Here is a 15,732-nt window from a genome sequence, read left to right as displayed (position 1 = left end):
GATTTTAAAACTCCTTTATGCCACTTTCGGTCAGAGTGTTACAAGATCATCTGTCATCATCGAGAAGTACATAGAAGTCTAATTCATAAAGCGCTGGTTATGAGTGTGTTTGTGTTTCGTGAGTGAATGTTGTTCGTATTTGCATCTATATTGTTATTGTATAGTAGTTACGCTGAATTTGTCAATTGCAGTCAAACTGAATTTCCATTTGATTGGGTCAATAACAATTATCTTATCTTATCTTATCTTATTACCAGGCAGCGAAACTATGAACTTCAACGGCAGCGCTGGTCTTACAGCTTCTGAGAATAAAGGCGCCAACACATCAGTTGAAGGTCAAGGTCTGCTCAGCGACGAAGCGCGAATCGTGTTCATCTTCGTTAATCACGTTGTCCTGAGCACGGCGATTGGTCTGTTCGGCATTGCTGCGAACGTCATCAATATGTGCGTATTCTTGAAAGAAGGATTGAACACTTCCATGAACGTCAGCTTCTTCGCCATGGCCATCTCTGACCTGGTCAGTCTGGTCACTCTTCTGTGGCTTAATGTCTGCCTCAACCCTTACATTGATAATGTTAACTCAGATATTGTCTTTACAGAGGTGCAATATCTGACAGCCGGGTGGCCTCACGGCTGCGCAGCGAGAATCACCAGCTGGATCACGGTGTATATCACAGCTGAAAGGTGCATCTCCATACTTCTGCCCCTGAAGGTGAAAAGAATTGTCACGCCGAAGAGATCAGTGGCGGCACTGACAGTCATTTATCTCATCAACATTCTGACGCTGGTTCCGGAATATTCTACCGTGTATTTCGATTGGAATTTTTACCCTTCGAAAAACAGAACCATGCTGGGTTTGGCTTTCAGAAGCAACAGACCAATTACGGAAGGTTTGGTTTTCACTTTCCACGCTTCCCTGGCCATCGTTTCATTCATATCCGTCATCTTATTGACCGCCATCCTGGTTGCCAGGTTGAATAGCACAGGCAAGTGGAGAAAAAGCACGGTGTCTAACCTTAAACAAAACGAGGCTACCATCGCTAGGGACAGGAAAACGATCGCAATGGTTATTCTCGTGGCCATCATTCTGATCGTCTGCTACACTCCAACGGTCGTCTTTTCCATCCTGTCCTCAACGTTGCCAGATTTCAGCGTAGTTGGGAAAGAGTCCAACGTGTTTCACTCTGCCTGGTCGTTTGCTTTCCTGGCACATTCCGTGAACGCCAGCGTGAATATTTTCACGTATTACAAAATGAGCTCTAAATATAGAAAGAATTTTCACAAGCTGTTTCCCGCCATTGGAAGTGGCCAAAGAGAAGAAGAAGGCAGGAAGTCAGAGGAAGACCTGACGGCTTATTCTTTTAGCACCATTAATAGCACAATATAGTCTATTGGCTCATCGATCTTGTACAAATAACCTTAGAGCAGTAGTATCTAATCTAAGTTTTTATTTAACCTAAAATATACTGGGTGGACCAAAAGTAGATTTACAGTTAACGCGTAGACCATTTTTTCCCAAACTGTGTTCCGCGGAACCGTAGTGTTCCGCCAGGCCTGAATAGGTGTTCCATGAATCACTGGAATAAATTATATATATATATGTAGTTCGTCCATCGTGGTTCGATGATGACCACATCCAGGGGGCTGAGGGCTTTGCACTGGGGTTTTATGCCTCCTCATGTGGCTGGTGAGACCTGTGTGAGCCCGGAATGTTCGGCCGCACACTGGGCATGTTATTCCAGCTGGAGCTAGTGTCGTTTGCCTTGCTTTTCAACTCTGGCGTTTTTCTTCTTCCAGCATTGTTCTTTTTTCCTCAGCAACCTGGAAAAATAACTAGTAGGCCACCACCTGAATTAATCTCTAAAAAAATAAGCGAAGTGTTCCGCTAAATACTCGGAATGTGCGAAGTGTTCCGTTAAGGAAAAAGTTTGGGAAACTGACGTAGACTAATTCTTTGATAATTCGACACTTGGGCAGCGGAAAATCGTTAGACCTGTTAACACAAACAATGGGCTTTGTTGCTGCATATACAAATTATATATGTGTCAGAGGCGAATAGCCAAAATTTTCAGTAAAAGAAATTACAAAAGTCATATCTCTATAGAAGTTACGAAAGTTATATACTATAAAAGTCACAGACCTATATATACTACAATAAATATAGACATTTGCTCTCTATTTACGGTTTATTTAGGTAGGTGCTGTTTTACTATTACACACCAAGCATCAGATGTTAGAAAAACCCAAGCTCGTTTTTTTTGTGTAACGTATTCCCTAACACCGTATAGATCCAAATAACACATCTTTATTAGTATAGTTAAACCTATTCAATCTATATATTAAAATCTGTATGAATGCGTAGGTAACGTAGTAGATCAAGCGCTACATATTATAAATGAGATTAGTAGATTTATGTTAATAAATTAAATGGAATAAATCTATTGTTCTAGAATTTAAGAATCTACATATTTTTTTGGCATCTCGTACAGCACAGCAGACAAATTTGCAAAAGCCGTCCAGTCGCAATAAGTTCTGCGTATACCGTTTACGCCATTCACGGTTCTGCGTATTCCGTAGGCGTAGTGATATCACCACATGGGCACATGTGATTCGTGAAACATTCAAATAAATAGTTAACACTGCACTTATCATTAAACTTCGGAATCAATGACATTGTCATTAAGTAGACTCTGTATCAAGAGTTTACAAACTGGTGCACTGACAACTTTCTAGAACTGAATGTCACAAAAACTCAAGAACTTATCATAGATTTCAGAAAGAACAAACAACTGATACACGAACTCCAGATAAAGACTATATGAAACAACAAGTGAAATCTTATAAATATCTAGGCGTCATCATTGATAACAAGCTCTCATGGGAAGACCACCTTGGAACTCTGGCTAAGAAAAAAGCCCAGCAACTATTTTTTTCCTATACAAATTCAATGGCTTTAAACTAAATAAGAAGATCTTAGATACTTTTTACGGCCCAACTATGCAAAAACTGCCAACATATGGAATGACTTGTTGGCAAGGCAACGCTTCATCTAAACTGTTGAGCCGACTAGAGAACATCATAAAGAGGGCATCAAAAATCACACGCACAAAATTAGCATATTTGAATGAACTTTATGAACAGAAATGTCTAAGAAAAATCGGAAAAATCTTGGAAGACAACAGCCACCCGCTCCATCATAACTACGTCAAGTCGTGGCGACGGGCGACTACTGTCAATCAAGACAAGAACAGAGCGGTACAAATACCCGTTCGTACCTCACTCGGTCAGACTATATCAACGCCACTCGTTGACACTAGCGGATCCAGAACTTTGGAGTGGGGGGGGGGGCGATTTTTTTCCAAACCCTAACCCTAACGCCCAGTAAACCTTAACCCTACGCATAAACGTGCATACAGCGCGCGCGCGCACACACACACACACACACGCACACACACACACACACACATATATATATATATATATATATATATATATATATATATATATATATATATATATGAGAATAAAAAAAGCAGCATTTCTCAACCTTCGGCGAAAAACAAAACAACTGTGGCAGCGCTATACGGTTCTCTGGTGAAGTTCGGGGCGAAGCCCCGACGCCATAAGCGTTTTCTTGCTTTTTTCACTGCAGAAACGCATTCTCCTGACAAGTACAGCTCATTATTCATCAATGGAGTTCGGGGCGAAGCCCCGACGCCATAAGCGTTTTCTTCCTTTTTTGACTGCAGATACGCATTCTCCTGACAAGTACAGCTCATTCTTCACAATGTAGTTCGGGGCGAAGCCCCGACGCCAAAAGCGTTTTCTTGCATTCTTCATTGCAGAAACGCATTCTCCAGACATCTACAACTCATTACCCATAAATGAAGTTCGGGGCGAAGCCCCGACGCCAAAAGCGTTTTCTTGCATTCTTCACTGCAGAAACGCATTCTCCTGACCTGAAGCTCATTATTCATACTATTAAAAAAAACGACCTTTCGAATAATGTTGTACTTGAAAAATATTCTAATTTGAATTTATAGACCCATAATACATTGCAAATAAAACCGATTTGTTCCTTGAAAAGATAGGATACCCCACGTATTTAGATTTTTGCTTTGAGGATCGCCGCCGAAAAAAAACTTATTCGATAAATAGTATTCAGCATAAATTGTGAGTTATAGTCCCAAATTTATTTAGCTAGAAAAATATCAGATTGAGTAAAGGTTGGGAAAAAGCGACTATGAAAACTTTATTTGAGTTTAGAACTCATCTCAATCATGACTCTTATACTGAAAAATTTCGTTTGAATTCTAACTTTTCCAATGCTAAGTCTTTCTTAAAATACTTATGATAACTTCATGTGAAATTACAAAAACTCTGTCTGGAAAGGGGAAGGGCGGTAAAATGAAAACGATTAATCCTCCCTCCTTTTTATAATTTCTGCTAAAGATTGCATTTTGCATTAAAGAAGAGGGGTGGGGCGACTCGATATAAGAATTTACTTTATAGCATATATAAATTATATTAGTGACAGATTTTTTTAATTTTGTAATTTCTTACTATAATACAAAAAAGAAAAAGTATTGGTTCTGTTCAGGTTAAAAAAAAATGGGAATGGCGGTAGAGTGAAAACGATTAATCCTCGCTCCTTTACTAATTTCTGCTAAAGATTGCACTTGGCATTAAAGAATAGGTATGGGGCGACTCGATATAAGAATTTAATTTATAGTATATATAAATTATATTAGTGACAGATTTTTAAATTTTGTAATTTCTTAACTATAATACAAAAAGAAAAAGTATTGATTTGTCCGATGGGGGAAATGCGATTGCATGTATCGCCCCTCCCACCTGGTACAACCCTTTTTCATTTAAATTTGCTAATGATACAATTTGAGATTAGAGTGTGGTACGACATATTTACAATGGGTCACATATCAATACGTAGTTTATATTATATAGATATTCAACTAATTTTATTCACAAACTATGATTCTCCACAAAAATAGGACCGCCCCCCCCAGCACTCAGAGGGCTAGAGTGGGGAGGGCAGTACATGCAATCGCCCCCCCCCTCACCCCACCTATTGGCCAAAATACCAGAAAGGGAGCGACATAATATAAAATGTATATATTAATTCAACTAATTTTGTTCACAAACTATGATTTCTCAATAAAAACGGACCGCCCCCCCCCACTCAAAGGGTTTAGGTGGGAAGGGCAGAAGAGGTATTCGTCCCCTCCCCACACCAATCGGCAAACAGGGAACGACATAATATAAAGATCGGTTAAAATATCAATAACAAGTTACAAGGATATAGATATTTAATTGATTTTGTTAGCAGGCTGTGATTTCTACTAATAAATTGGACCGCCCCCCCCCACTCGAAAGTTAAGGGGGGGGGCGGGATTGATACCATCGCCCCCTCCCGACCCTACCAAATCGGCCAACATACTAGAGGGTGGGGGCGAAATAATCTAAAAATAGGTTGAAATATAAATAATTAGTATATATTTTTAACATAAGTAATAAATTCGTATACAAATTGTGTGAATCCTATACTAAAGTTCGTCCGCCCCCCCCTTCGGGGGGGGGGGGGGTCGGCCGAGTGGGGGGGGCGATCGCCCCTACCGCCCCCCCCCCTGGATCCGCCAGTGCTCGTTGATCAGGGAACATGAAATGCACCAAGATGCCTGTGTGTAGTCGCTGAATGAACTCTTTATGTTGTGTCTGTTCTATTTATGTGTATGTTTCTGTTGTGTTGTCTTTATATGAGATAAGAGTCCTTGTAATCACAACAAATTTCCATAAGGATCAATAAAGCAGTCTTAGTCTTAGTCTTAGTAAACCTACTTTTGGGCCACCCTGTAGATGTGTTTTGGCTGAGTTCCATAAACCGCTGGACTACCTATTTAAGGAAGCAATAATTTTAAATCCCGATGTAGGCTAGAAATGTTCAATTCGAGATTTCACTTGAGTAAAACTGTATTTGCTGATCGCCTAGAGGCAGCGTTGTGAAGATACTAAGAGAGCTCTACTAAAAGTAGTAATAATGTTGATGGTCTATTTCGTTGATGATCATATATGTTAATGGTGCATGCGAGTCCATAGAAGACACAGCAACAGAATGAATAAAGAATATACTTGATAACGCAGGCTGATAACTTTCAACAATTTAATGAACAATAAAAAGGGCACAGTCGTCTGTCGTCGCTAGCCTAGCATCGTCCTCTAAGGCGTAGTGTCCGTTACTCTTCTAGTTCCGTTCTCCTACTTTTTTAATTACTCGTCACGTCACTATGGAAAAACCCGATTAACCTCTACGCATCTTGTGTCATTACAATAATGATAATAATAACAATCTAAAAATGCTCAGAGAGTAACATGTTATGAAACATAATGTGAAAAATATAGAGTGTTACCCTGAAATAATATCGACTATGTAACAGCCGGAGTAAAATAATGTTTTCTAGGATTTATGAATTGAACATTTTGTTTTCTTGTTATGCTTTTAATTACACCATTTTGTAAGAGTTTGTTTACTACATTGCTGATATCAAGCCACTCTCTCTGTCTCAGTGGTCTAAAGTACTTGAATAGGTCAATGGCAAAACACGTCGGACTTCCATCATGAAGTCAGACTCTAGCAACTTTTTTTTTCCCCAGTGGTCCTCAAAAGTCATTGGACCATAGCGCACAAGGCATGACGAAAGCATGAAAGTTGGGCTATACAATAACAATTAATAAATTAATGCAAATATTTCAAACCGCACAGATTTATTATTGTTTGTCTATATCTATTAAAAATGTATGACTCCATTGATTTGAAATACATGATGCAATTTCATTCTATATAAGCTGTTTTTTTAAATATAATTTTTCATAGTATTATTTATATCTAACTTGTTTGATTTGTATCTTGTATCATTAAAAACAAAACTGACATCATATGATGACACGGGCGTAGCCAGTAATTTTTAAAAGGGTTATTGGTTTTTGGTGGGGGAGGGGGATTTTTTTCAACCTCCATATATATATATATATATGCTCGCGTGCGCGTGAGTGCGTATATATAATAAATCTTTATTGCATTCCTAGCTTTAATTCTTTCAGACGTAACAATAGAGATTGGATACGAAGATCAACTTCCTTCCTTCCATTAAGATAATTTTAAATTTATAGCTCAATTCTTTTCTTGTTAGTTAGAAACAGTCGGTATAGTTATGGCTATCCGCCCCTAACATTGTATACGTTTATTGGGTAAATATTTAATACAGATGAAAGATAAGCTTTTCAGATATGAGAACTTATCACTTCATTAGGTTTTTTATTTAATTTTTTTATTGAAGTGTATTAATTATTCACGTGTGTGAGAGTTTGTACTGGGGTTGGGGGGGGGGGGGGGACTGAAGTAATATAAACAAAATTGGAGAGGTTATGAATTATGAATACACTAAAGCAGTGATGCTCAATCTAATTTGACCTGCGGGCCATTTTAACTTTCGACACGCGTGTCGCGGGCCACATCAACAAAAAGGTAAAAAAAAAAAAATGAAATCAAAATTCACCTGAAACGAATTAAAACTATTGGATGTAGTACTTACATTAATTTAATGGGATATTTAAAGTATATCATTTTTTACGCATCTAAAAATGGCTTCATCTCTCTACTTAAAATGTGAGCAACATTTTAGTTAACTTTATCACCCACTTATTTTCTTGTCTCTTTTTGGTAAATATTCCCATCGACCCTCCAATCTCTAGACGTAGTTTAATCAATCTTTTATACGCGGCTCATACCAAGAAGGCCTTCATATTAATAATGCCGCTCTATATGTTGTTGTTTCTCAAAAAGTTGGACTTTCTTTACAAAACAATTATGTTGACTTATGTTCCACAAAAAGATCCATTCACTTTTTCTGGTAGACTCTACATTCAGAGTTCCATTTCATAAACTCATAAAGGGACACTCGTTAAACGTCATGGTGACCAATCCATCAGAGAAAAATGCGAGAGCCGTAACGAAGGTAAAGATACATTTTCAACTTTTTTGAAAGGGGGGAAAGGATTTTCTACTTTTTGTGCCGACGTTTCGGCGGGCCGGATGGAACCACGTCGCGGGCTGGTTCTGGCCCGCGGGCCGTACTTTGGGCATCACTGCACTAAAGGTTTACAGATATGTATTTTAGAATCGCTGTACTTCTGACCTGAAAGAAAACAAAGAGAGGTAACTCACTGGAATGAAATTACTGTCAAAGTCCTTTACTATTCTGGATGATCTCCCTTTATTTATCTTTACCCATTTAATGAACTGGTAATTTCAAAACCTTATGAGTCTGTGTATCATGTATGTTCTATCAAACAGGTAACATTGGAAGATTGGATGGTGCTCTAATACTAGTTATATATTTTTTTAAATCTTAAGAGACATACGAAACACATAAAACATTTTTAAAACAATCGTTGTTTATCATTTCTTGTAAATTACAAGTGCCAGAACTGTTGTAATCTCACACAGTACCGTCGATCTTATCTTACGTTATCTTGTCTTATGCTATCATATCCTATGTTATCTTATCTTTTCTTATGTTATTTTATGTTATCTTATCTTATCTATTAAAAACGTTACTTCAAAAAGAAGATAATTACGTCCTACGCATTTCATGCAACAATCTAATCATTAATGTTAGTCAATGATTTAAACTCTGCTAAGTCGTTGGTTTTCCTGGCTGATTCAGGCAACCCATTCCATTCCCTAATGGCACTAGGGAAGAAGGATCAAAGAAATACAAATAATTCTAGATCTAGTTGGTCTGGTAATATTTTATGTAGCTACGATATTAAGTATACAGAGAGTACATGTATGATAAAAGTCAGTCATACAATTTTAAGTCATAGAAGCATGCAATTAGTATTTGTTGGATTGGGAAAAATTAGAGTGGTAGGGGTCACAACTTTTAAAAAAATTTCAGTCATGTTTGTGGCATTTTACGTCTCGAGAGATGATCTTTTCCCTTTGCAACTTCTTGTGTGACTAAAGAGGCCAATCCTTGATACACAGCTGCGGTCGCAGGTTGGGCATATGTAATCACCAGGCGCCGTTGCATTTTCACCCTTCTTTCTGCTGTTGTGTATGGCGTCTGCAATTCGAGACCCTTCCTTTATGCTCTCTCTCCATGTGGATCTATCCAGTGCCACCTCTTCCCAGTTGCCAGTGTCGATTTTGAAGAGCTTCATGTCGCGTTTGCATACATCCGTATAGCGTAAAAGTGGGCGACCAGCGGCTCTGTTAGATCACCATACAGAATGTCTTGTGGACAAAAAAAGTCAATTAGCCTTGAGACAAAAGGTCTATCCACCCATCCATCCCAGTGGCGTACAGCCTATGGAGGACGCTACTCTGCTTCAACACATCTTTCCATTCAGATCTAATTTCTGCTTTTCGTTCCCATGTCCGAACTCTTAGCTGTTGCAGATCCGCCTCTACATCATCAAGCCATCGTATTCATGGTCTGCCTTTGGGTCGCCATCCTTTTTTTGTTTTTTACCTGTATACTATTTTTGAGACAAAGAAATACCTACTTGAAATACAATCATTATCTTATCTTATAAAGTGCAGACGTTACTTCAAAAAAAATGATTACGTCCTACAAACAAAAACATCAAGTCATGCATGTTAACCAATGACCTAAATTCTGCCCAAGTCACTGGTTTTCCTGGCTAGCTCAGGCAACCCATTCCATGCTCTAATAGCACTAGGGAAGAAGGGGCATTTGTAAAAATTTGTCCTAGCATAATGGATGGGGGCTATACCTTTATCTTTGTTTCTGAGTATTTTTATTATTTGTTTTTGTATTTGAAGATATTGGTTGAATAATTTATGAATAATTGCTAATTTACTTTTAAGTATTCTATCCTGAAGCCTTTCTAAATTTTGTGATTATTTTACTAAAGGTATTATAACTGACCCACGTATAAATATATATTAAGCACATTGTTATAACCCTATTCGCGACGCAAAAGAGTTATAGTGCGGGAGGCTCTAAGTTTTAGCAAATCTTGTCTGTAGATTTAGTCAGTAGCGCTCTATCCGCCTAACAGTGAGGGAGGCTCTAAGTTTTAGTAAATCTTGCCTGTAGATTTAGTCAGTAGCGCTCCATCCGCTAACAGTGCGGGAGGCTCTAAGTTTTAGCAAATCTTGCCTGTAGATTTAGTCAGTAGCGCTCTATCCGCCTAACAGTGAGGGATGCTCTAAGTTTTAGCAAATCTTGCCTGTAGATTTAGTCAGTTGCGCTCTATCCGCCTAACAGTGCGGGATACTCTAAGTTTTAGCAAATCTTGCCTGTAGATTTAGTCAATAGCGCTCTATCCGCCTAACAGTGCGGGAGGCTCTCAGTTTTAGTAAATCTTGCCAGTAGATTTAGTCAGTAGCGCTCCATCCGTCTAACAGTGCGGGAGGCTCTAAGTTTTAGCAAATCTTGCCTGTAGATTTAGTCAGTAGCGCTCCGTCCGCCTAACAGTGCGGGATGCTCTAAGTTTTAGCAAATCTTGCCTGTAGATTTAGTCAGTAGCGCTCCATACGCCTAACAGTGAGGGAGGCTATAAGTTTTAGTAAATCTTGCCTGTAGAATTAGCCAGTAGCGCTCCATCCGCCTAACAGTGAGGGAGGCTCTAAGTTTTAGTAAATCTTGCCTGTAGATTTAGTCAGTAGCGCTCCATCCGCTAACAGTTTGGGAGGCTCTAAGTTTTAGCAAATCTTGCCTGTAGATTTAGTCAGTAGCGCTCTATTCGCCTAACAGTGAGGGAGGCTCTAAGTTTTAGTAAATCTTGCCTGTAGATTTAGTCAGTAGCGCTCCATCCGCCTAACAGTGCGGGAGGCTCTAAGTTTTAGTAAATCTTGCCTGTAGATTTGGTCAGTAGCGCTCCATCCGCCTAACAGTGCGGGAGGCTCTAAGTTTTAGCAAATCTTGCCACTAGATTTAGTCAGTAGCGCTCCAATTGCCTAACAGTGCGGGAGGCTCTAAGTTTTAGTAAATCTTGCCTGTAGATTTAGTCAGTAGCGCTCCATCCGCAAACAGTGCGGGAGACTCTAAGTTTGAGCAAATCTTGCCTGTAGATTTAGTCAGTAGCGCTCCAATTGCCTAACAGTGAGGGAGGCTCTAAGTTTTAGTAAATCTTGCCTGTAGATTTAGTCAGTAGCGCTCCATCCGCTAACAGTGCGGGAGACTCTAAGTTTGAGCAAATCTTGCCTGTAGATTTAGTCAGTAGCGCTCTATCCGCCTAACAGTGCGGAATGCTCTAAGTTTTAGCAAATCTTGCCTGTAGATTTAGTCAGTAGCGCTCCATCCGCCTAACAGTGAGGGAGGCTATAAGTTTTAGTAAATCTTGCCTGTAGAATTAGCCAGTAGCGCTCCATCCGCCTAACAGTGAGGGAGGCTCTAAGTTTTAGCAAATCTTGCCTGTAGATTTAGTCAGTAGCGCTCCATCCGCCTAACAGTGAGGGAGGCTCTAAGTCTTAGTAAATCTTGCCAGTAGATTTAGTCAGTAGCGCTCCATCCGTCTAACAGTGCGGGAGGCTCTAAGTTTTAGTAAATCTTGCCTGTAGATTTAGTCAGTAGCGCTCCATCCGTCTAACAGTGCGGGAGGCTCTAAGTTTTAGTAAATCTTGCCTGTAGATTTAGTCAGTAGCGCTCCATCCGCCTAACAGTGAGGGATGCTCTAAGTTTTAGCAAATCTTGCCAGTAGATTTAGTCAGTAGTTCGCGATAAAGAACATGGCAATTCTGAGATCAATACACACTAGACATGAACATATATTATCAAATTATCAACCGCCTGAAGACACACACACACACACACATATAGATCTATTGCTGTATTATTTCAAATTTGAAGGAGGTGGAAGGGGGGAATTTCATTTAACAACATTCTAATCAATACTTTCTCCAAAGTCATGACTTATTTTTTTTTTTTGCTATCATCATGTCAAATAATCTAATCTAATTTACAAACTAGTACACCTAATCTAGTACAGAACTTCTTTGTCGTATTAGTGTAATTAACAAAATCTGTTTTTTTTCTTCAAATATTATATAAATCGAAACGGTCTACGAAAATAATAAGACATATCGTAGGTCTATTAAATCCTTTTTTTTTTTTTTAATCTTGTGTACATCTGGAAAGTTCATGTTATTGAAAATAGGTCATAGTTTTTCCGGTAATTTGAATAATATTTAAATTAATATATGTACGATTACGGGAACCAAGATAAAATTAATTTCCCCCCAAATAAATATTATTTCTGTTAGTGCCTTAGTAGTGTACACCGCAAACGAAAGTCCTGTAATAATAATAATAAAATTAATGACAAGTGTCAATATCTTGGCACTGTTATACGAGCTTTCAAAATCAAATGTAATCTATAAGATAAGATAAGATGTAATCTGTAAGATAAGATGTAAAGTAAACTGAGCATGAGTTTATGCTTGAATGAATATATGCAATACTATAAATGTATTTACAACACCTCTATTTAAGTCACTTCTTCATGGAGGGTAAGCGGACGCTGATCTCAAAAATGGCTCTAACGATTTTCTTTGAAATTTAACAGTTGATTTATATCGCTGAGAAAGAATTACTAGCTCGTTGGCCACATGGGGAAAAACTCTAGTTTGACCGTTAAAATTTTTTGAAGTAAAAAATAAATTAAAATTTGGCTAGAGACTAAATCTAGGTCTAGATCCTACATCGGTTCTGAAAGGACTATCGCTTTCTTGAAAGAACTTTCGGGTTTGGACATTTCGAATGTAAGGCTTTTATTGATTTAAGAGTTTAATAACTTAATGTTCAATAAAAATGTGCGTCTTGTCTTCTAAGTCTAGATCGAAATGTTTATCATTGCTATATTAAAAGGTGTACTAGATCTATACATTCGCTTAACCAGGATTCTTTATAAGGGAGAGGGGAGCGGGGCAAAACATGTTTTTAAATCTAACATTCATTAATTTTTAAGAGAAAAACAACCGCTCAATAAGTTGCATAAAGGAAGTATTTTCTTGTTTAAAAAGTATTTTCTTGTTTAAAAAGTATTTTCTTGTTTAAAAAGTATTTTCTTGTTTAAAAAGTATTTTCTTGTTTAAAAAGTATTTTCTTGTTTAAAAAGTATTTTTATTGTTTTTTCTTGTTTAAAAGCAAATTATCTTATCTTCTTATCTTATATAATACAAACGTTACTTCAAAAACGAAAGATGATTACGTCCTACGCGTCATGCATTTAGTCATGCATATTAACCAATGACTTAAATGACCTCATTCACCAATCGTAAACAAACAACATATAGTCACGTGATCATATTGATAAAACAACGGGGGAAAAAGCTGTCACGTGACAGCTATCATGAATTAAACATGAGATCGTACATTTTATTTGTTTAATGTTGGTGAATGAGGTCAATTCTGCCAAGTCACTGATTTTCCTGGGTAGCTTAGGCAACCTATTCCATGTTCTAATAGCACTAGGGAAGAAGGAGTATTTGTACAGCCCATTCCATGCTCTAATAGCACTAGGAAAGAAGGAGTATTTGTACAGCCCATTCCATGCTCTAATAGCACTAGGGAGGAAGGAGTTGTTATCGACCTACTTCTAGTTTTAGTAAGTTGTTTTATATAGACTTCGTGGGAAAGTAAGTAAGTAAAGTATTCACATCAGACCTTGTGGTCTATAGGACAGATAATGTAAAGGTCATCTGTTTTTGTGGCCTACGGTTAACAAGGGTGTCATGTGGCCAGCACAACAACCAACCGCCTTTACTTTTCCCCAACTAATGTCTGGTAGAGCTGGGTGGATTCAGAGGCGCCCAAAGATCCCAAAATTAAAAATCCCAGCCTTCACCAGGATTCGAATTCGGGACCCCCGGTTCGGAAGCCACCGCGCCACCTATAGACTTCGTGTGATAGATGCTGAGTAGATAACTGACACTGTACATTCAGCAGACGTTATGTTTTTGCTTTTTTGTTTCCTTCAGAAATGCAATCCAGAAGCGACCTTGACATTGATAACAACAAGTTCCTAGTAAACAATATTGTATCTTTATTCTCTTTCAGGAAATTCATCTTACATTTGCGCATTACACATAACAAAATATTATATTAATAGTGAATTGAATAAAGACTAGGATCAAACGACAGTTTGACTTTAAAGTTACGTGTGAAAGAAAGTTGGATTGGATTCAATGAATATTAGAGTTGTTGGATTAGTTTTGTGATCATTGTCTTGTATCCTCTATGTGATGGTAAAATCTTAAATCGCGAGCCGTAAAGGGGTTTCTAAGTTTCTTTCATGTTGAAAAGGGTGCATTAGAAATTTAACGAAGAAGAAAAAATAGTATTAAAATGAAAATTATTTTGTTCGGATGATTCGACTGTTTATCGATCTTGCAAGTTGATAAAATCAAAACAGAAGACACTTTCTTGGACTGTTTACATGTGTGAGGACGTGGAAACTGTCTTATCTTATCTTATGTTATCTTATCTTATAAAATACAGTCAGGTGATTACGTCCTAGGTGTGTTCATGTTTATACAGCAATGATCTTTCGAGGATATGATCTGTGAAATTATTGAATCCTAAAGTTATGTCAGCATCTCTGAACAATGAAGCCTTACAGGAAACCAGAGACCTGCCAAAGCTTGACAACTCATACAACAGTTCAAACATCGCTATCAGTTCTGATGGCATTGATGACGTTGTGACTTTAAATATTGACAGCGAGACCATTATCTTCGTGAATCACGTCTTGCTGTGCTCGGCGATAGGGCTCTTTGGGATAGTGACCAACGCCATCAACATCTGTGTGTTTATCAAGCAGGGACTAAACACCTCCATCAACATCAGCCTCTTCTCTATCGCCCTGTTTGACCTTGTGAAGATCTTCGCCATGCAGTCGATAAACATCGTGTCCAACCCTCTGGTTATAGAACTGGTTGGCTCGAGGATGATCCTCGACGCCTTTTACCTCATCGGGGGTTGGCCGGCTGCGTGCGCACACCGGATATCGCTGTTCATCACTGTGTACATGACGGTGGAGCGCTGCCTTTGTGTTTCTTTTCCGTTGAAGATTCGAACTTGGATCACTCCGCGAGTGGCTTTCATAACTGTCTCTGCCATTATCTTGGTTAACGTGCTGACACTGATACCGGAGTATACTACTATTTACATCGACTGGGTGGTTGTACCTGGTAGAAATACCTCAACTCTGGGTTTAGTTTTCACCAGCAATAGACCAGCGATGCAGGGGCTGACGTTCATCATCCATGCCATTTTCCTGTTCGTTGGTATTATCGTGGTCGTCTCCCTTACACTTGGCCTAGTTCTCCTGATAAGACGGAAGTCCGAATGGCGAAACCGGAACACTACCAACGACAAACAAAAATATTCTTTGAGCGTTAGGGACAAAAAAATGTCCCAACTGGTCATCATTTTGGCCACTGTCCTTATCGTGTATTACTTACCAATGGTCATTCTGTCTTTGGTGACCGTGTTCATGCCAGATTTTTCTCCAGAGGGCAAGCTGGGTCTTCTTTTCCTGACGCTCTGGTCTTTTGGTCACGTGTTTGGTATAACCAACCCAAGCGTCAACATCTTCATTTATTATAAGATGAGTTCTTATTTCAGAGAGAAGTTCAAAGAACTGTTTAGATTAGTTCTTAGCAGTAAAAGCATTACAGAATAA

General features: G+C 38.6%; 2 protein-coding genes across 2 annotated transcripts; both read left to right on the top strand.

The window, feature by feature from the left end:
- Positions 1–268: 268 nt before the first annotated feature.
- LOC106053647 (uncharacterized) lies at positions 269–1,387 on the top strand. The gene has a single exon (XM_013209233.2). The coding sequence runs from the start codon at positions 269–271 to the stop codon at positions 1,385–1,387; it is 1,119 nt and encodes a 372-aa protein (XP_013064687.2).
- A 13,247-nt stretch (positions 1,388–14,634) lies between these two features.
- On the top strand, positions 14,635–15,732 carry LOC106070340 (neuropeptide receptor 22-like). The gene has a single exon (XM_056022121.1). The coding sequence runs from the start codon at positions 14,635–14,637 to the stop codon at positions 15,730–15,732; it is 1,098 nt and encodes a 365-aa protein (XP_055878096.1).

Source organism: Biomphalaria glabrata, chromosome 2, assembly GCF_947242115.1.
Source record: "Biomphalaria glabrata chromosome 2, xgBioGlab47.1, whole genome shotgun sequence".
Lineage (NCBI taxonomy): Eukaryota > Metazoa > Mollusca > Gastropoda > Planorbidae > Biomphalaria > Biomphalaria glabrata.
This window is presented reverse-complemented; position numbering and strand designations above follow the sequence as displayed.